Consider the following 22,041-nt stretch of genomic DNA (forward strand, 5'->3'; position numbering starts at 1 on the left):
TTCACTCATTTTGATGAACATACCACCCTCCACCAAATGGAAGCACACACACAAACCAATGCACATGAACGCACACACACACTCACAACCATACATTGGATTGTACACACACACACACACACACACACTCATAACCACACATTGGACTGTACACATATGCACAGACACACACACACACACACACACACACACACACACACACACACACACACACACACACGTTACCCTTTATATGTATACATAACACCTTGATGAAACCAGTCAAAACACTGTGTTCCAGTATCATTCATAACAACTGTCATAACACATTTATTCAGACAGGGATTCTTAAAAGTATGGGATGATCCTTGTCCAGCAGGGAAATGTTTTTTTATTAATTTTTTTTATCTTGCAAATAACTTTAAGGGGAATTCTATAAGGAAAGAGTTTTGGTTTTGTAATTTTCTAAATATTTTCAATATTATTCATTTCGATGTCGGCTCTGTGCAAGGAAATGCCCTTGTCCAGAGCAAAGAATCACAATATTTCAAACTCCCCCCAACAGTGTTAAAAATTTATATTAACTGAAAAATAATGTTATGTTGTTTCTTACAATAGCCCTCTGTGACTCTTTGAAAATGTTTCTCAAAATTGTGATTACAAATTTGGAGTTATTTTAATTTGGAGTTAATTGCAGGGCGCCAAATTCAATCAACAGAAATCTCATTATTCAAATTTCTCAAACATACAAGTATTAGACACCATTTTAAAGATACAATTTTTGTTAATCCAACCACAGTGTCCGATTTCAAAAAAGCTTTTTGGCGAAAGCAGAAAATGTCATTATGTTAGGTCAGCAACTAGTCACAGAAAGCATACAGCGATTTTCCAACCAAAGAGAGGAGTCACAAAAAGCAGAAATAGAGATAAAATGAATCCCTAACCTTTGATATTCTTCATCAGATGACACTCCCGGGACAACATGTTACACAATACATGTATGTTTTGTTCGATCAAGTTCATATTTATATCCAAAAACCTGTTTACATTTGGCTTTGCATCCAAAACATCCCGTGAATTTGCACAGAGCCACATCAATTTACAGAAATACTCATAATAAACATTGATAAAAGAAACAAGTGTTATTCACAGATTTAAAGATATACTTCTCCTTAATGCAACCGCTCTGTCAGATTTCAAAAAAACTTTACGGAAAAAGCAAACCATGCAATAATCTGAGTACGGCGCTCAGAGACCAACACAACCCAAGAAGATATCCGCCATGTTGGAGTCAATATAAGTCAGAAATAGTATTATAAATATTCACTTACCTTTGATGATATTCATCAGAATGCACTCCCAGGAATCCCAGTTCCACAATAAATGTTTGATTTGTTCCATAAAGTTAATAATTTATGTCCAAATAACTTTATTTTGGTTCACGCGTTCAGTACACAATCTAAACTCACGACGCGCGGGCAGGTCCAGGCAAAAGTTCAGACAAAAAGTTATATTACAGTTCGTAGAAACATGTCAAACGAAGTATAGAATCAATCTTTAGGATCTTTTTAACATAAATCTTCAATAATGTTCCAACCGTAGAATTCCTTTGTCTTCAGAAATGCTATGGAACTCAAGCTAACTTTCTCATGAACGCGCATGGTCAGCTCGTGGCACTCTGGGAGAGACCTTACTCATTCCCCTCTCATTCGCCCCCACTTCACAGTAGAAGCATCAAACAAGGTTCTAAACACTGTTGACATCTAGTGGAAGCCTTAGGAAGTGCAAAATTACCCCATAGACACTGTGTATTCGATAGGCCAAGAGTTGAAAAACTACAAACCTCAGATTTGCCACTTCCTGGTTGGATTCTTCTCAGGTTTTTGCCTGCCATATGAGTTCTGTTATACTCACAAACATCATTCAAACAGTTTTAGAAACGTCAGAGTGTTTTCTATCCACATCTACTAATCATATGCATATATTAGCAACTGGGACTGAGTAGCAGGCAGTTTACTCTGGGCACGCTTTTCATCCAAACGTGAAAATGCTGCCCCCTAGCCATATTAAAGTCAACTCTGTCAGATTTGTCTAAAATCCTGAATGAATCAGTAATTAGCAGGGTCATGAGCAGGGTCATGAGCAGGGTCATGAGCATCCTTTCTTTATGTCCTCGTTACATGTAGTGCAACAAGACAACTCATTGTCCAAAAAGTAATCTACTTTTGATAGATTTTTAAACAATATATACTCTATGGTTCTCTAGGGTCTCTATGGTTACTACAGTAGAACTAAACATACATTGGAGCAAAACAAGAGTATAAACATCAATATCACTGGTCACAATCATTACCTGTCAACTCCATCTTCCTTGTAGATTCAGCTAGAATCTAAATTAAGGTTAAAATATGTTCATTTTGATTCCGTTTTATAGTTATAAACCAAACAAAATTGCTACTTGAATACTCTGTAAAATGTAAACTGTCAGATTTTTGTCTGATGGAGTGCTGAAAGATCTGGTAGAATGGTTGTTTTTGTTAGGTATTGTCAAATTAATAATTTTCCAATATTTTCATAGAACTTTTATTTTGAGGGGGGGACAGGAATCTGTTGTCAACTCGGTAAGAAAAGGCTTGTCAACTCCGTCTTTGATTGCTAACACCCTTAAGATCAATTATTTTGTTAATATTCTGTGTTAATGTGTGTTAATCACTGTCCTGCAATGTATCCTTCATCCCAATACCAATCAGTTTAGAGTGCTTTTAGACTTTTTTAATTTAATTTTTAATTTAACTTTTATTTAAGACAAAGTAGAGCTCTTAAAAGACAGAGTACAGAACCATAGTATGTGAAAAATATTACATGTATATTTTTCAAACCTGCAACCTTTCAGTTACTTGGCACAATGCTCTTAACCGCTAGGCTACTTACAAAAAAATGTTAAAGGAAATGTTGCATACCATAAACACGGATCCAATTATACATTGTTGTGTTATTATGGTTTGGGCAGTGTTGGCAAGTAGCAATGTAGCTGTGGATGAAACAATTAGCGCAAGATCGATGAATCTGGAGGGTGAAAGTGAGTTGGGAAGGACACTTTGGGACTGTCACGACTTCCGCCGAAGTCAGTCCCTCTCCTTGTTCGGGCGGTTTTCGGCGGTCGACGTCACCGACCTTCTATCCATCACTGATCCATTTTTCATTTTCCATTGGTTTTGTCTTGTCTTCATCACACCTGGTTCCAATCCCATCAATTACATGTTGTGTATTTAACCCTCTGTTTCCCCTCATGTCCTTGTCGGTGATTGTTTGTTTGTATGTTTTGTGCAAGTTATGTTCTGGTGCACGACGGGTGTTGTACCCACTTTTATTATTTTGTATATTTTGGTTTTTGGAGTTTTGTGGGCACTTATTAAACGACTCCGTTTATACCAAGTTCGTTCTCCTGCGCCTGACTTCCCTGCCACCAGCACGCACCCATTACAGGGACACACTGCAGGCAGCAGGCAGATGATGGGAAAGGGATTCCTGTTTGTGACAGGAGCAGCAGCACTGCTGTTATTCATTAAACAAATGAGAAGATAACACAAAACCTCACACTTCTACTTTGGATTTGACTAATTTCTTATCAGGATGTTTATGAACAGTTTATAAATCATCAATCAGGGATATATATATTTTTTTTAATGATTTAAGTGTCATACAGTAGGTAGGATGCAAGACACGGGTCGACTAAGGGCAAGGGCAGGGCAGCCACCTGAGAACAATAGCTGTGCAAATAATCCTAATTCTTCATTGACTACAGAACAACATTTTCTTCATTTAGGGCATGAACTGGTGATTTAATTAAAATAATTAAAATGGTTATTTTAACAATGCTGGTTATGCATCTTGTTGAAACTCATCCATGGAAACCTTGACTTGCATTACACACCCTCACTGAATAGGTGTTTTCTAATGACATCATGTGACATAGCTAGAGAAAAGGATTCCTGTAAGAATGTGTCCTGCTACAAGCAGGAAACACGTTATGGATTTGCTAACATATGGAATTGTTTTAAAATGGTCGTACCAAGGATAATTTAGCTATTTGATTTTTTAATTTTAGGACCCCTTTAGGTGTATATATTCATATATAAAATGTATATATATATTATTTGATGAAACATTGCTTTTGTTACTTGTTGCTTACTGCTATTAGCCCATAGAAACGCATTGAATAACAGATTCATACATGGAACATCTGTAAAAAAAAAATATATATTCTAAAGGAAGTTTGTTTTAAAGATTCTGTCCTTTATCTGAGAGATATAAGAAAGATCAGGAAATAATTTTTATATTTTTTGCCACATATTTAATGCCATTTTTTAGGCACTAAACTACCGCCATATATATTACTTCCATTCATTTTTTAAACGTACCGGACTACCTTCAGACGAGTCTTGTGAGGCTTATGGGTGTTCTTAAGCAAAATATACTGATGTGTATGTGTTCGTGAGAGACTCACCTCTCCACAAAGGGGTCATATTAGTGTGTAACCCAAACTGTTCTGACGCTACAGATAGAATTTGGCAGATCGGTTGTACCGACTTCAGACGAGTCCCGTGACGCTTGTGGGGGTCATAGAGCAATGCTGTTGCTGTTCTTTGCTGTTCTTTCCATAAAAGGGTCATAGTAGTTTGTCGGGCCAAAGCATTCGGACTCTACAGACGTTTTCGTGAGAAGACCGATTTTCGGCATGTCTAATGGTCTGGAAAACATCGCTGTAGTTCTGCCAGGTGGCTTGAGAGGCAGCCCATGCAAAAAAAAGATGACTAGACAGATTTTTATGGTGAATGTTTATTATTATGCTAATTCGATTTCCACGGGGGCACGTACATTGACTCTAGTGGTTAAATAATGAATAATAAAGTCTTGGCGATTATAGGCTCTGCTCCTTCAGGGTGGCGCACTGCCCAAGCAAAGCATGAATATAACATTGGATCAAAACAAGCTTATATTTTGGGACTCGACAGTAGAACTAAGCAAACATTGGAGCAAAATAAGCTCATATTTTGGGTCTCTATGGGGCCCGACAGTAGAACTAAGCAAATATTGGAGCAAAACAAGCTTATATTTTGGGTCTCTATGGTTACTACAGTAGAACTAAACATACATTGGAGCAAAACAAGAGTATATTTTGGGTCTCTATGGTTACGACAGTAGAACTAAACATACATTGGAGCAAAACAAGAGTATATTTTGGTCTCTATACTTACGACAGTAGAACTAAACAAACATTTGAGCAAAACAAGGTTCTTTTTTGGGTCTCTACGGGGAACGACTTTAGAACTCAAGAGCTCATGAGACATTTACACTGAGTACTAAAGATTATGAACACCTGCTATTTCCATGACAGACTGACCAGGTGAAAGGTATGATCCCTTACTGATGTCACTTGTTAAATCTCAAATTATAATATACATTACATGACCAAAAGTATGTGGACACCTGCTCATCGAACATCTCATTCCAATATCATGGGCATTAAAATTGAGTATATTTATACTTAAGAAATATTTGACTTTGTATAAATATAGTTATAATTCTGTCAGTTGCTTTATGTTAGCTAACTTTTACATATTCTGTTTGCTATCTTACCATTATCTAGGTATTTGCGTCTCAATGTGAGTTCAACCATAGTTTTCCAGTGAGATAGTGTCATGTTTATTCTGGTAAAAACTTGATCCCTGGCTGTCTCATGGTGTGTGTCATGTTTGGAATGGCCTGAACTTGGAGCCCCATAGAATACCAAGACAAATTGCAGTGACTGTAGTGAAAACACGTTGGAACAAAGCAGAGTAAAGTAACTTCACTTAGTACTTACTACTTTTTGCCTTTGTTTTCACTTGGATTGTGTCATTACTGCACATTTTACAATCCATTTTCTCCGAAACGGAATACAATTGAACCAGGACACTTTGTCACAAGATAAAATAGATACTGCACAGCCGGATTTCAGTCCTAACTCAATTTCGACCAAAATGTTATCAAAATGTAGTTAGGTCCGAAATGCAGCTTTGTAGTATCTATTTTATAATTGAATGTGTAGTTTGTTACTGCTGTTTGTAATTGTATGGTAGAATAGATGTGCACATAATCCTAATAGACCTACCTCTTCATGGACTACATTGGAACCTTGTCTTCTTTTATGGTGTGAACTGCTATGTTCAGATTTAATCATAGCATAGTTATTTCAATGCTGGGTATTGTTAAAATAATCATCCAAGGATACCTTGACTGGCATTAGACACCCTCACTGAAGAAACATTTTCCATCAAATCATGTAAACGCACCCTCCTACAAGCAGGAAACAAGTTATGGACGTACCAGAAATGTGACATATCTGTTTGATAGTTCACGATTCTAATCTTCAAGGACATGAACTGTCAGAACAGGTTTAAAGCAATGTGTAGTGCTATTGTTTTCAGGAAGGTGTCTCCATGGTGATAGGAGGGACATGAGGCAGACTAGGGGCAAGTGCAGGGCAGCCACCTGAGGTCAAATACTAACCTACAAAGGCCAAGATCAGTAACTATGCAAACAGGGAAACTAAGAAAAATGGCCTTAAAGGGGCAATCTGCAGTGGCTACATCCATTTTACATTTAAATTAATGATATATACCTATTTATTCTAGAAGAATATAACTTATAAATGCCTCATGAGCTTAGTTCAGAACACTGTATAGCCTCAAAACATGGTTAAAACTATGATTTTGATATCATGAATGGTCAGTCCTTGCATCCATAGCCTTGACTATGAATTTGCCAATGGTTACATTTCTCCTGGCCCATCCATCAACTTTTTCACAAAACAGAGGCAGGGCTGCCCTCTTTGTTATTGTTTGAACCAGGGATTGGTCCTTTAAAGTGTTTTGGCTGTATAGACAAATATACTGTAGGTAGATAAGTGATAATCCAGTGAGGGACTAATATCTTATTTTGAAGTAATTTTGTATGCATATCAAGCATGATCACATGACCTATGACCCCTAAAATGCTGATACTGCACTCTGCCATTGTATGACCTTAAACAATTATATGGGTAAGGCAAACGCAAAGTGCAGTATCTAAAATCTAAATGTGTTAAAGGGTTAGTTCACCCAAATTAGAAAAGTTACATCTTGGTTTCCTTACCCTGTAAGCAGTCTATGGACAAGATATGACAGCAATCAATGCTTTGGTTTTGTTTCCTGGCAACAGGGCCGGTGTTATGGGCGGTCCTTAGGAGGCCTAGTCCGCCCTACCATACCTCCTAGCCCGCCCTACCATACCTCCTAGCCTGCCCTACCATACCTCTTAGCCCGCCCTACCATACCTCCTAGCCTGCCCTACCGTACCTCCTAGCCTGCTCTACCATACCTCCTAGCCCGCCATACCGTACCTCCTAGCCCGCTCTACCATACCTTCTAGCCCACCGTACCTCCTAGCCCGCCCTACCATATACCTAATAGCTGGGACTACCATACCTCCTAGCCCGCCCTACCATACCTCCTAGCCCAACATACCGTACCTCCTAGCCCGCCATACCGTACCTCCTAGCCCGCCTTACCATCCCTCCTAGCCCGCCATATCGTACCTCCTAGCCCGCCTTACCGTACCTCCTAGCCCGCCATACCGTACCTCCTAGCCCGCCCTACCATCCCTGCTAGCCCACCATACCGTACCTCCTAGCCCGCCCTACCATACCTCCTAGCCCACCATACCGTACCTCCTAGCCTGCCCTACCATACCTCCTAGCCCGCCCTACCATACCTCCTAGCCCGCCATATCGTACCTCCTAGCACGCCTTACCGTACCTCCTATTCCGCCATACCGTACCTCCTAGCCCGCCTTACCGTACCTCCTATTCCGCCATACCGTACCTCCTAGCCCGCCCTACCATACATCGTAGCCCACCCTACCATACCTCCTAGCCCGCCCTACCATACCTCCTAGCCCGCCCTACCATACCTCCTAGCCCGCCCTACCATACCTCCTAGCCCGCCTTACTGTACCTCCTAGCCCGCCCTACCATACCTCCTAGCCCGCCCTACCATACCTCCTAGCCCACCATACCGTACCTCCTATTCCGCCCTACCATACATCCTAGCCCGCCCTACCATACCTCCTAGCCCGCCATACCGTACCTCCTAGCCCGCCCTACCATACCTCCTAGCCCGCCATACCGTACCTCCTAGCCCGCCCTACCATACCTCCTAGCCCGCCATACCGTACCTCCTAGCCCGCCCTACCGTACCTCCTAGCCCGCCATACCGTACCTCCTAGCCCGCCCTACCATACCTCCTAGCCCGCCCTACCATACCTCCTAGCCCGCCCTACCATACCTCCTAGCCCGCCCTACCATACCTCCTAGCCCATCCAAATAAAATATTGATATATTGATCATTTATTTGACCCAGACGCGTGCCGACAGAAAGAAGCATTAATCTCAGATAAAGCGTCCAAGCGAGTGAAACAGCTCCCCTCTGTCTCAGTATGTGTAGACCATGTATCTGATGCTGTCTGGACAGTGAAACAGCTCCCCTCTGTCTCAGTATGTGTAGACCATGTATCTGATGCTGTCTGGACAGTGAAACAGCTCCCCTCTGTCTCAGTATGTGTAGACCATGTATCTGATACTGTCTGGACAGTGAAACAGCTCCCCTCTGTCTCAGTATGTGTAGACCATGTATCTGATGCTGTCTGGACAGTGAAACAGCTCCCCTCTGTCTCAGTATGTGTAGACCATGTATCTGATGCTGTCTGGACAGTGAAACAGCGCCCCTCTGTCTCAGTATGTGTAGACCATGTATCTGATGCTGTCTGGACAGTGAAACAGCTCCCCTCTGTCTCAGTATGTGTAGACCATGTATCTGATGCTGTCTGGACAGTGAAACAGCTCCCCTCTGTCTCAGTATGTGTAGACCATGTATCTGATGCTGTCTGGACAGTGAAACAGCGCCCCTCTGTCTCAGTATGTGTAGACCATGTATCTGATGCTGTCTGGACAGTGAAACAGCTCCCCTCTGTCTCAGTATGTGTAGACCATGTATCTGATGCTGTCTGGACAGTGAAACAGCGCCCCTCTGTCTCAGTATGTGTAGACCATGTATCTGATGCTGTCTGGACAGTGAAACAGCTCCCCTCTGTCTCAGTATGTGTAGACCATGTATCTGATGCTGTCTGGACAGTGAAACAGCTCCCCTCTGTCTCAGTATGTGTAGACCATTTATCTGATGCTGTCTGGACAGTGAAACAGCACCCCTCTGTCTCAGTATGTGTAGACCATGTATCTGATGCTGTCTGGACAGTGAAACAGCTCCCCTCTGTCTCAGTATGTGTAGACCATGTATCTGATGCTGTCTGGACCAAAAGAGTATGGCATGTCATACGATTTCTGGCCTGACAGCATCTAATACATAGGCTACATTCGTCCATAACTTGTTTCCTGCTTTCTCCGTTGAGATAGTTTAAGCAATGAGGAAGAGGCAAAGCGAGAGGGCTCACTCTCGCCAAAATCTGTCCAGAACTAACCCAATGTGTTTCTATTGACATAATATGCAGACCTAAGCCTGTAGCCTGCCTTCCTGCCTTTGGGACAACAAATCCCATTGTTAGGATGGAGCATCACGTCATTATATACAGATCTCTGGTTTCAGCCTCTTGCGAATTAGAAGGGAAAGTTGCCGGGTGCATCCTGTGAACTGTTTGGATGCTGGCTTCCCCTAAAGTAAATTTATGTATGTTTTTTACATACTTTGTTTGCTATCTTACCATTAACTGGTCATTTACATTTCAATGAGAGTTCAACCATAAACATCCCGTGGGAATGTGTCATCTTTATTCTGGGGATCACTGGCTGTCTCATGGTGTGTCTGAGGGTGTCATGATTGGTTTGACCTGAACTCAGAGCCTGACAGAAAACCAAGACAAACCACAGTAACTGCAGTCAAATCACAGTGGAACAAAGACAGAGTACAGTAACTTCACTTCCTGCTGTTTGCCTTGGATTTTGTAGTTACTATTTGACACTCCATTTTCTCTGAAACTGAATATAATTGAACCATGACACTTTGTGACAAGATAAACCGGATTCTACAAAGCTGGATTTCAGTCTTAACTTTTGACCAAAATGTGAACAGTAGTTACTGCTGTTTGTAATAGTACGGCAGGATAGCTGTTCACATAATCCTAATAGGCCTACCTCTTCATGGACTACATTGGAACCTCGTCTTCTTTTAGGGCGTGAACTAGTATGCTCAGATTGAATTAAAACTGTTATTTTAACAATGCTGGGTATGCATCTTGTTGACACTCATCCAGTGATACATTGACCCCTGAATGCATTGTCTGCAGCATTCAGTCACGACAGCTCGATCAGCTGTTCGATTTCACTTACTCGGATAGAATCTAAGTAGTTCCCAAAGTGCTCTTTCAAGCATTGGAGGTGAGCAGTCATCCCTCGTGTAGGACACGTACTGATGCTGTTGTCTGTTAGAAAAATGCACAGTCGAGGGAAGGGGGCGTGGTTCGCTTTTGAAAGACTCTCTCCAATAATAATTATTTTCTCTGAATCCACTGATTCAGTCACTCATCTGTAGAATGTTTTTGTATTTCTCCTGGATACTTTTGTTCAGTTCGTTCAGTTTCCCAAATATGTCTGTTACCTTCGGCAAGGAGACACATTTTCTTTTCATTAAACAGAACTTTTCATTTTTTTCAGTGCCGATTTTAGCATGGGGGGGCAAAAAAATATATAAAATGTTGATGCATGCCACCAAAGCCATTATACAACAGAACACACTAAACAATACGTTAACTGTACTATAATGGTGACAAACGGTGCACACAAAGCTGTCCCAACAGCAGAGTCCCAACACCTTACCACTGCTACACCTGGCTATCAGTGGAGCCTTATCTGGCAGCTAAACAGTTAATTCAGCCTCATTTACTGCCTTTAAAAAAAACAAAGCTGATATGGCTGACTTGCTTAAATAAATGTAGTTTCTACTGACATTTGAGATGTACAAACTACAGCGTAAGGGAACGTTGAGCGGATAAGAGGCATTCTATAATTTTGATTAAGACACTAATGAGCGAGCTAAGAAGGACGTAGTCAATAAAACTATTTGTTCAGCACTTTTGAAATGTAAAGTGACAAAATTCAGAACATGGGCCTTTCTTACAGTATTCTCCCTGTACTCCAAGTCAGAACCGTAGGATAAATAAAGGGGGTGTATAAGCAGACAATGAAAGCTCTTACAATATTCGATGATGACATTTCTCTAAAACAGGCCATAGGCTACATGTGCACCACCAAGTCAGAATAGTAGGCTAAGTTATGAGGGGGAAAGGGACCACGTTTTTAGGGTGAGGCACATGGGCTACTAACAGCTTACTACACAACATACACTTAGTATTACTTTCTTAGATACAGTATACATATCTCCCTGGCATATAACATAATTTATGTTGAACAGTAAGGTGGCGCAGGGGTCCTTCTTGTGGGAAAGTCTTGGATTTATCTTGGATTTACGGTGCTTTCAAGACAACTGGGAACTCTGAAAAAAACAAGGTTGAAAAATGATGTCAGTGATCTTCAGGTAGGAGATCTAGAAAGAGGCACGAGTTCCCGACTTGGAATTACGAGTTAGATGACCGTTCAAAATGTATTTTCCCAGTCGGAGCTCATTTTTTAAAATGTCCCAGTTGTCTTGAACTCACTCAAGTCTGAGTTTTCCCAGTTCCGAGTTTCCAGTTGTTTTGAACTTGGCAGAAATCATGCTGGATTGACAGCATCGCCAATGTTTTCAACCTTTTCTGGCCCATGTTGTTGCATGTGTGTTTATCCTTTTAAGGTTGGAAAAGAGACCCTTAAACCCAGACTTGGACCACACACACCCTCTCCACTGAATAGCAGGCTAGCTGTTAGCCACTGACTCCTTCTGAACCACTCATTGTTGAATTTGTCATTTCCAACTTGTTGTGTAATGTTTATGTCCAATGGCCGAATGGCAGTGATACGTTTTATCTATAATTTCTGTTCATATGACAAGGATTGAAAAGGATTTGCCAGTAGATTGTCATGATGATGACTGCTTGTCTAGCTTGCTAGCTAAGATTTTGAAAGTATGATGTTGACATGATCAGTCCAATCAAAGCTACGGTAGATGTAACGTGATTTGATGTCATTTTATCTGTGGCCAATGACCTTGAGCCTTCTTGGATGGGCACTTCTAATGTAAATCTAAGGCAGCATGAAAGGGGCTTGAATTTTCGAACGCTCCCTGTAGATTTTGTGGTGACATAGTGTCCCATGTGTGACAGAACACTGAGCCAATCACAGCGCAACTAGAGAATGCAGAAAATGATCATATCTGGTGAAATGGAGAAAATAAGTCTTTGAGAAGTGATAACAGATGCATCCAACTGTGATATGTTGGTTTGTAAATAATACAAACATAGCAAAATGTACAGAGTGAAATGTAAGATTGGAGTAACGTGTGTTTTAAAGTTTAAACACCCTACATTATGTGTCAACATCAGGATATCCTTATTTGGCAAAACAATAATGAGCTAACGTACCATTGGACAGTGGGTTCAGATACAAGGTAACATGGTTAATTTGGGTTTATCCTGAAAATGTATAAGTGGTTGGAAACGGGTAGTATGTGTAGCTACAGAATACTGCACATATGTTTTAAATGTGAATATTTTATCCAACAGGAGTATTGTGTTGCTGGTTGGGCAGAGTTTGCACTTTTGGGACTATCCCATTGGTTCCTTTGTACTGGGTAAGCTAAGTAAAAAATATATACTAACATTACGAGAGAGAGGTCAAATAAAAATACGATTTCTTGATCAGCACTTTCTCTGGGACGCTTTGTGAATACGGCTCTGGTCACATGTCCATGGATGAAAACAACCCATCTAGTGTCCATTCTGGTACTGCTATAACTTTACTGATAAAGACTATTTTCTATCTATTAACTAAAGTGTTTTTACTGTGCTATGTCAACTAATAACTGACACCATTTAGAAGGAAAACACTGGAGTTACTATTAATACATTAGAAGACTTAGTATTAGAGTATAGCTAACAAGTAAATTACATACCTGGATCACAGTATATACATGTATTTAATCAGTAGAATGAACACATAGTACATATGGAACAGAATGGAAGCAAACATAGAACAAAGCTGCATTTGAAATGGATTAATAACTGTAAAAACTTAAATGAAAACAGTATATTTTTAAATTGGTATATGTACACCATATAGGTAAAAATGTAAACCACAGTTAGAGCCCACTAGACCCCAGTTCCACTCCCCTGGGCCTGATGAACGGTAGACTCCACATAGCTCTGGTCTCTTTAAAGACAGGAATACATCTTTCAATGTAATTACACATAGAAACAAAAACAGGTTCAGCCTAACAACTCCATAAGATATGGGGTTACATTAGATATTATAATTAGACTACGGTGTGAATGGTTTTTCACACACCAAGTAATTTGAAGTACAAGTTGCAGCCTTCCAACTCTTCAATGGGTCTGATGCCGTCTGTGAGATCTCAACACAAGCTGCCTCGTTATTAGGTTCCCCTTCCATCCAATACCTATAAACCACAGAGATTCAGAGTTTAGAATCATCTAATACAAAATAGAGAATCAGACAGTTAACCTAGTTCCCAGGCTCAGTTGTTACCATTCTACATAGAGAATCAGACAGTTAACCTAGTCCCCAGGCTCAGTTGTTACCATTCTACATAGAGAATCAGACAGTTAACCTAGTCCCCAGGCTCAGTTGTTACCATTCTACATAGAGAATCAGACAGTTAACCTAGTCCCCAGGCTCAGTTGTTACCATTCTACATAGAGAATCAGACAGTTAACCTAGTCCCCAGGCTCAGTTGTTACCATTCTACATAGAGAATCAGACAGTTAACCTAGTCCCCAGACTCAGTTGTTACCATTCAACATAGAGAATCAGACAGTTAACCTTGTCCCCAGGCTCAGTTGTTACCATTCTACATAGAGAATCAGACAGTTAACCTAGTCCCCAGGCTCAGTTGTTACCATTCTACATAGAGAATCAGACAGTTAACCTAGTCCCCAGGCTCAGTTGTTACCATTGTACATAGAGAATCAGACAGTGAACCTAGTCCCCAGGCTCAGTTGTTACCATTCTACATAGAGAATCAGACAGTGAACCTAGTCCCCAGGCTCAGTTGTTACCATTCTACATAGAGAATAAGACAGTTAACCTGGTCCCCAGGCTCAGTTGTTACCATTCTACATAGAGAATCAGACAGTTAACCTAGTCCCCAGGCTCAGTTGTTACCATTCTACATAGAGAATCAGACAGTTAACCTAGTCCCCAGGCTCAGTTGTTACCATTGTTACCATAACCGGACTAGGTTAACTGTCTGATTCTCTGTGTAGAATGGTAATAACTGAGCCTGGCAGGCTCAATTTTAACCATTCGACAGAGAGGGAGAGAGAGAGAGCTGGCTGAGGACAAGATTATCAGACTGTAAAAAGTCATTTATTACAACAGAAGAGTGTAAAAGTCCTCCAGAACCTGTTCCTTACGTTGTGTCAAACGGTGTTTTGTCAACCCACTTCCAGATTCCATCTTCTTTATATGCACCAATCCAGACATTCTTCTTAATTCCATTGATAAATATCTATAATATAATTGTGGATGAAAAACAATGGCCATTATTTAATCTCCACAGCAGAGAAACTATAAATAATAGTAGTAATAGTACTAATAGTATAATGTACTCCGCCTGGTAACTAGAAATACAAGGGGATTTAGGATGCTTGAAAAGGTCCTGACTAGTTCCATATATTCCTTCTTCAGTGCTCACAAAAAAAAATACAAAACTGTTGCAGAACACTGGTGCAAACTCATGATGCCCAGAGGGGAAGTGTGCTCAGACCACACAGACCAAGCACTCTGCTCTGACGACTGCACCACGACAGTTCACAATGCTCTAGCAAGCTGGGAGAGTACTTGATGGAAACAGAGCGTTGTGTTGAATAATTGTTGTTTTAACTTCATAGGGTTAGGGGGCAGTATTTTGAAGTTTTGATGACAAACGTCCCCAAAGTAAACTGCCTGTTACTCAGGCCCAGAAGCTAGGATATGCATTGGATAGACAACACTCTGAAGTTTCTAAAACTGTTAAAATATTGTCTGTGGGTATAACAGAACTGATTTGGCAGGCGAAACCCCGAGGACAATCCATCCAGGAAAATGTTTTTTGAGGTCATTGGACTTTTCAATGCTTTTCTATGGGAAAGTCAAAACATTAGGACCCAGATTGCAGTTCCTATGGCTTCCACTAGATGTCAACAGTCTTTAGAAATTGTTTCATGCTTGTTTTTTGAAAAATGAAGAAGTATTTGTAGTTTTTCGAAGTACCCCTCAGAAGGACTCTAGTCTTTTGGCGCGCGTAAATTAGTGCGCACTCCTCGTTCTTTTTCACCAGTATTGAACACAGTATATTCCGTCTGAAATTTTATCGATTATTTACATATTAGGTTACCTGAGGTTGGATTAGAAACGTTGTTTGAATTGTTTGGACGAAGTTTACAGGTAACTTTTAGATTCCTTTGTAGGCATGTTGGGCGAATTGGAACAGGTGGATTTCTGAATCAAACACGCCAAATAAACAAACATTTTGGGGATATAAAGAAGGACTTTATCGAACAAAACGACCATTCATTGTGTAACTGGGACCCTTTGGATTGCAAAAAGATGAAGATCTTCAAAGGTAAGTGATTTATTTTATCGCTATTTCGTTTTTTGGGTCGACAGTGCTGCTTTGGAAAATATGTTAATGCTGAATGTGTGCGGGGCGCTGTCCTCAGACAATCAAATGCTATGCTTTCGCCGTAAAGCCTATTGTAAATTGGACAACGCGGTTCGATTACCAAGATTCTAAGCTAAAGAATCATGTATGACACTTGTATTTTCATGAATGTTTAATATTACAACTTTTGTATTTTGAATTTCGCGCTCTGCAATTTCACCGGATGTTGTCCCACCTACCCCTAAGCAGTTTTAAATCTACCCCAACCCATAGCTCTAACCTTAACCACTAACCATAATCCCTAACCTTAACCCCTAACCATAACCATTAACCATTTGAATTGTTTCGGTTATAACCCTGTAACCACACAGAATTAAACATGTAACCACACAGAATTAACCCTGTAACCACACAGAATTAACCCTGTAACCACACAGAATTAACCCTGTAACCACACAGAATTAACCCTGCAACCACACAGAATTTCGGTTTGTGCATATTTGTAAACAACAGCTGGTGCACGAAATCTAAGGACGTCTCTAGATTTTGCTCGCCTGAAGTATAGTATATTGTGATAAATTGCAGGCCACACTACTTCAGCTATACTTTTCATGGTTGTTTATTTACCACCACAGACAGATGCTGGCACTAAGACTGCACTCAGTCAGCTGTAAAAGGAAATAAGCAAACAGGAAACCACTCACCCAGAGGCGGCGCTCCTAGTGGCCGGAGACTTTAATGCAGGGAAACTTAAATCAGTTCTACCAAATTTCCATCAACATGTTAAATGTGCAACCAGAGGGGAAAAAATTCTAGATCACCTGTACTCCACACACAGACACGCGTACAAAGCTCTCCCTCGCCCTCCATTTGTTAAATCCCACCACAACTCTATCCTCCTGATTCCTGCTTACAAGCAAAAATTAAAGCAGGAAGCACCAGTGACTCGGACTACAGGACTGTTTTGCTATCACACTGGAACATGTTCCGGGATTCTTCCGATGGCATTGAGGAGTACACCACATCAGTCACTGGCTTTATCAATAAGTACATCGAGGACGTCGTCCCCACAGTGACTGTAAGTACATACCCCAACCAGAAGCCATGGATTACAGGCAATATTCGCACTGAGCTAAAGGGTAGAGATACCGCCTTCAAGGTGCGGGACTCTAACCCGGAAGCTTACAAGAAATCCTGCTATGCCCTGCGACGAACCATCAAACAGGCAAAGCGTCAATACAGGGCTAAGATTGAATCATACTACGCCGGCTCCGACACTCGTCTTATGTGGCAGGGCTTGCAAACTATTAGACTACAAAGGGAAGCACAGCCGCGAGCTGCCCAGTGACACAAGCCTACCAGCCGAGCTAAATCACTTCTATGCTCGCTTCGAGGCAAGCAACACCGAGGCATGCATGAGAGCATCAGCTGTTCCAGGCGACTGTGTGATCACGCTCTCCGTAGCCGACATGAGTAAGATCTTTAAACAGGTCAACATACACAAGGCTGAGGGGCCAGACGGAATACCAGGATGTGTGCTCCGGACATGTGGCAACTGTCAGGTGTCTTCACTGACATGTTCACCATGTCCCTGATTAATCCCAACATGTTTCAAGCAGACCACCATAGTCCCTGTGCCCAAGAACACAAAGGCAACCTGCCTAAATGACTACAGACCCGTACGGGCTTTGAAAGGTTGGTAATGACTCACATCAACACCATTATCCCAGAAACCCTAGACCCACTCCAATGTGCATACCGGCCAAACAGATCCACCGATGATGCAATCTCTATTGCACTCCACACTGCCCTTTCCCACCTGGACAAAAGGAACACTTACGTGAGAATGCTATTCATTGACTACAGCTCTGCGTTCAACACCATAGTACCCTCAAAGCTCATCACTAAGCTAAGGATCGACTAAACACCTCCCTCTGCAACTGAATCCTGGACTTCCTGACGGGCCGCCCCCAGGTGGTGAGGGTAGGTAGCAACACATCTGCCACGCTAATCCTCAACACTGGAGCTCCTATGGGGTGCGTGCTCAGTCCCTGTACTCCCTGTTCACCCACGACTGCGTGGCAAGGCACGACTCCAACACCATCATTAAGTTTGCAGACGACACAACAGTGGTAGGCCTGATCACCGACAACGACGAGACAGCCTGTAGGGAGGAAGTCAGAGACCTGGTCGGGTGGTGCCAGAATAACAACCTATCCCTCAACGTAACCAAGACTAAGCAGATGATTATGGACTACAGGAAAAGGAGGACAGAGCAAGCCACCAGTCTCATCGACGGGGCTGTAGTGGAGCAGGTTGAGAGCTTCAAGTTCCTTGGTGTCCACATCAACAACAAACTAGAATGGTCCAAACACACCAAGACAGTCGTGAAGAGGGCACGACAAAGCCTATTCCCCCTCAGGAAACTAAAAAGATTTGGCATGGGTCGTGAGATCCTCAAAAGGTTCTACAGCTGCAACATCGAGAGCATCCTGACTGGTTGCATCACTGCCTGGTACGGCAACTGCTCGGCATCTGACCGCAAGGCACTACAGAGGGTAGTGCGTACGGCCCAGTACATCACTGGGGCTAAGCTGCCTGCCATCCAGGACCTCTACACCAGGCGGTGTCAGAGGAAGGCCCTAAAAATTGTCAAAGACCCAAGCCACTCCAGTCATAGACTGACTTGGCAAGCGGTACCGGAGTGCCAAGTCTAGGACAAAAAGGCTTCTCAACAGTTTTTACCCCCAAGCCATAAGACTCCTGAACAGGTAATCAAATGGCTACCCGGACTATTTACATTGTGTCCCCCCCCCCAACCCCTCTTTTTACGCTGCTGCTACTCTCTGTTTATCATATATGCATAGTCACTTTAACTATACATTCATGTACATACTACCTCAATTGGGCCGACCAATCAGTGCTCCAGCACAGTGGCTAACCGGGCTATCTGCATTGTGTCCCGCCACCCGCAACCCACCCCCCTCCAACCCCTCTTTTACGCTACTGCTACTCTCTGTTCATAATATATTCATAGTCACTTTAACCATATCTACATGTACATACTACCTCAATCAGTCTGACTAACCGGTGTCTGTATGTAGCCTCGCTACTTTTATAGCCTCGCTACTGTATATAGCCTGTCTTTTTACTGTCGTTTTATTTCTTTACCTATTGTTCACCAAGTACCTTTTTTGCACTATTGGTTAGAACCTGTAAGTAAGCATTTCACTGTAAGGTCTACACCTGTTTTATTCATCGCACGTGACAAATAAACTTTGATATGATTTGATTTGAATTAACCCTGTAACCACGCGGAATGAATGCATCAAAAATAGACTTTCATCCAGATTTCGTCGAATTTTGAAGTGAAACTATGAGATCAGGTTGCAACCTCAGCTGTTATACTATATGGTCTCATGCAAACCTGCTTTTCTGACAGGAAGTATATTTTTATAAATTGACAGTGACATGAACATTGGTGATACAATTGGTTACACGTGTTGAATACTAGTCAGAGAAGTAGATAATAATAGTATTATAGTATTACTAATGTATTATCTATTACCTGTTCTTCTTTGCTGTTTATAATAACCAAGTCAGCACCCATTGTTCTGCACTCCTTCTGACCGTTCGCAGCTCCTTTCATCGTGGAGGAGACATAATAACAGCTGGTGCCAAACTTCCACCATCCATCCAGACAGGGTTTCTCTGAGATAAACACAACAGAACAGCAGGCATTTAAACATCTAGAAATATATTACATCTCTTCTAAGTATGAAATAAAATTATACTTCTAAATTATGAAAATAAAAGACTGCACTCACCATAGAACCTAAGCCTGGTCTGTAACTGGTCTCTTTCCAGAGTTATTGTGGTGAGCTTATTCTGCAACTGGTCTCTCTCCTTAGTTTTAGTTGTGAGACTATTCTGTAACTGGTCTCTCTCTTTAGTCCTTGAGTTAAGACTATTTTTTAATTGATCCCTTTCAGCAATCATGACTTTAAGACTATTTTGCTGCTGATCCCTGTCTTTGGTCCTTGTGGTGAGAACATTTTGTAGCTGGTCTCTCTCTGTAGTCCTGGTATTTAGGTTATTTTGTAGCTGGTCTCTCTCTGTGGTCCTGGTATTTAGACTATTCTGTAGCTGATCTCTCTCCTTACTTTTTTTGTTCAGGCTATTCTGCAATTGATCCCTTTCCTGTGTTTGTGTGGTGAGAGAATTATGCAACTGATCTTTCTCCTTAGTTTTGGTTGTGAGACTATTCTGTAGCTGGTCTCTCTCTTCAGTCAGGGTGTTATAACTGCTCTGTAGCTGGTCTTTCTCTTTAGTCAGGGTGTTGTAACTTGTCTGTAGCTGGTCTTTCTCTTTCTGAGACTGGTCTCTCTCTTTAGTCAGAAGGCTGTAACTGGCCTGTTGGTTTCTCTCTGTTAAGTAGTGATGATCAATGACTCCATCTGTAAAAGGGAAAGGTTAATCAATTATTCAAATATGTGTAACCATCACACCATTGAAGCTTACAAATGTTTCTGTCGAAACATTCTAAACTTACAGTAGACAAACATGCCTAAGATCCCAGCCAATAGGAGAACACACAGCAGCCCCAGACACACTGCAGCAACTCCAGATGGTCTTTTCCACCACTGAAAATGTACTGAATCACAGGGAATTATCATGTAAGATATTTTAACTCTCTCTGGTAATGTTAAAATACTTATATCATCCAGGATTGTACGGAACAAAAGCTGTGTGCCTGTACTTGAATTGATACCTGAAAATGTCAAACTGGGCTTGTTGGGATACGTGTCCTCATCAATATCCATGGTCTGCATTGTTGCATTCTCCACCTGTGTTTGTATAGATTGTCTCTTACATTTCTAGAACTCAAATGCTATATTTTCCTCTGTTACTTCAGCTCTAGTGTAGGTTTGTATCTGTGCCTTATGTGTCATCAAGTCAAATACTTGAGGTGAGTTTGACTTAGCTTACCCAGTACAAAGGAAACGATAGGATAGTCCCAAGTGCAAACTCTACCCAGCTAGCAACACATGCAGGTCAAGCTAAATCAAGCACACTTCAGTATTTGACATAGTTATGTGCTTTGGCCCAGTTACGGTTCACCTGTTTAGTCCCTCAGACACAGTAACATATTACATAAGAATCTGACAATAAACACACCTCATAAAATTATCATATCTGGTGTAATATGGAAAATAAATCTTACCACAGTCTTTGAGAGTTGAAAACGGATACATCCAAATGTGTTATATTGGTTTGTTAAGACGAACTTAACGTAATGTACTGAGTGAGGATTAAATGTAATATTGGAGTAACGTGTCCACATGTTTTTTTATAGTCTGAATGACCCCACCGTTCGTGTCAACATCAGCATATCCTGTCCATTATTTGGTCAAACATTTATGAACTAATATACCACTGGATGGTAGGTTCAGATATAAGGTAACATGTGGTTAACAGGCAGTAAGTGAAGCTCATGTCAAACTGAAAGTTCAAGCTACAGAATGTTACATGGAAGTGTTTCATTTCCCCTCTCTCTCAAGCACATAAGCTATAGGGGTCAAAGATCAACTTTAGGTTCAAATTTATGGTTGAATGTTCAGCTACTCCAACATTCTAAAGCTTAGAAAACTTTGAAGGCTGCATATCAAAATATGTCTATACCTTATTTAACTTATTGTAGGGTTGATTGCTTAATTTACAGCGACTTGGTGGTCTATTCTACGGTTGCAAGCTTAATTTAGAGTTGCTCGTTAGCCTATTACGTAATTTAAATCTCTGGTGGGTTGATTTATATCTGAAAGCGGGCGCCCTGCCAGTAAGGCCGGTGAGCAAGTCTGCTGTCTCACTGCCCAAATCATTTTCTGAACTTTCTAACCCTGTTCCTGTCCTGACCTACAGTAACCCTTTGCTTGTTGCTAACTGGGTAGCTAGCCTGTTGTAGAGCCACCTGCCTGCTGAGTGCTTGTTGCTAACTGGGTAGCTAGTCTGTTGTAGAGACACCTGTCTGCTGAGTGCTTATTGCTAACTGGGTAGCTAGCCTGTTGTAGAGACACCTGTCTGCTGAGTGCTTATTGCTAACTGGGTAGCTAGCCTGTTGTAGAGACACCTGTATGCTGAGTGCTTATTGCTAACTGGGTAGCTAGCCTGTTGTAGAGACACCTGCCTGCTGAGTGCTTGTTGCTAACTGGGTAGCTAG

At 41.4% G+C, this 22,041-nt stretch overlaps 2 protein-coding genes across 5 annotated transcripts in view; both read right to left on the reverse strand.

Annotated features, from left to right (window-relative positions):
- Positions 1 to 22,041, reverse strand: part of LOC139579458 (up-regulator of cell proliferation-like) — a 584,460-nt gene that overhangs the window by 58,979 nt on the left and 503,440 nt on the right. The gene's annotated exons all lie outside the window — the stretch shown is intronic.
- On the reverse strand, positions 13,120 to 21,206 carry LOC139579468 (C-type lectin domain family 4 member M-like). Of its 2 annotated transcripts, XM_071408171.1 has the most exons (7): positions 21,049 to 21,202; positions 20,596 to 20,671; positions 20,377 to 20,478; positions 19,652 to 20,281; positions 19,393 to 19,535; positions 14,596 to 14,690; positions 13,120 to 13,619 (listed from the first exon to the last, which is right to left on the reverse strand). In XM_071408171.1, the coding sequence occupies exons 1-7, from the start codon at positions 21,166 to 21,168 to the stop codon at positions 13,481 to 13,483; spliced, it is 1,305 nt and encodes a 434-aa protein (XP_071264272.1). In that variant the 5' UTR covers positions 21,169 to 21,202; the 3' UTR covers positions 13,120 to 13,480. The 2 variants fall into 2 exon arrangements, with proteins under 2 accessions (XP_071264272.1, XP_071264273.1); XM_071408172.1 differs by lacking the exons at positions 20,377 to 20,478; positions 20,596 to 20,671 and having other exon boundaries at positions 21,049 to 21,206.

This window comes from Salvelinus alpinus, chromosome 6 (genome assembly GCF_045679555.1).
Source record: "Salvelinus alpinus chromosome 6, SLU_Salpinus.1, whole genome shotgun sequence".
Lineage (NCBI taxonomy): Eukaryota > Metazoa > Chordata > Actinopteri > Salmoniformes > Salmonidae > Salvelinus > Salvelinus alpinus.

Coding starts and splice junctions, on each gene's coding strand:
- LOC139579468 (XM_071408171.1), bottom strand. CDS start 21,168: ATGTGGACACGTTACTCCAATATTACATTTAATCCTCACTCAGTACAT. Junction 20,479..20,595: donor GCCCAGTTTGACATTTTCAG/GTATCAATTCAA, acceptor CCTGTGATTCAG/TACATTTTCAGTGGTGGAAA. Junction 20,282..20,376: donor CTTAGGCATGTTTGTCTACT/GTAAGTTTAGAA, acceptor TCCCTTTTACAG/ATGGAGTCATTGATCATCAC.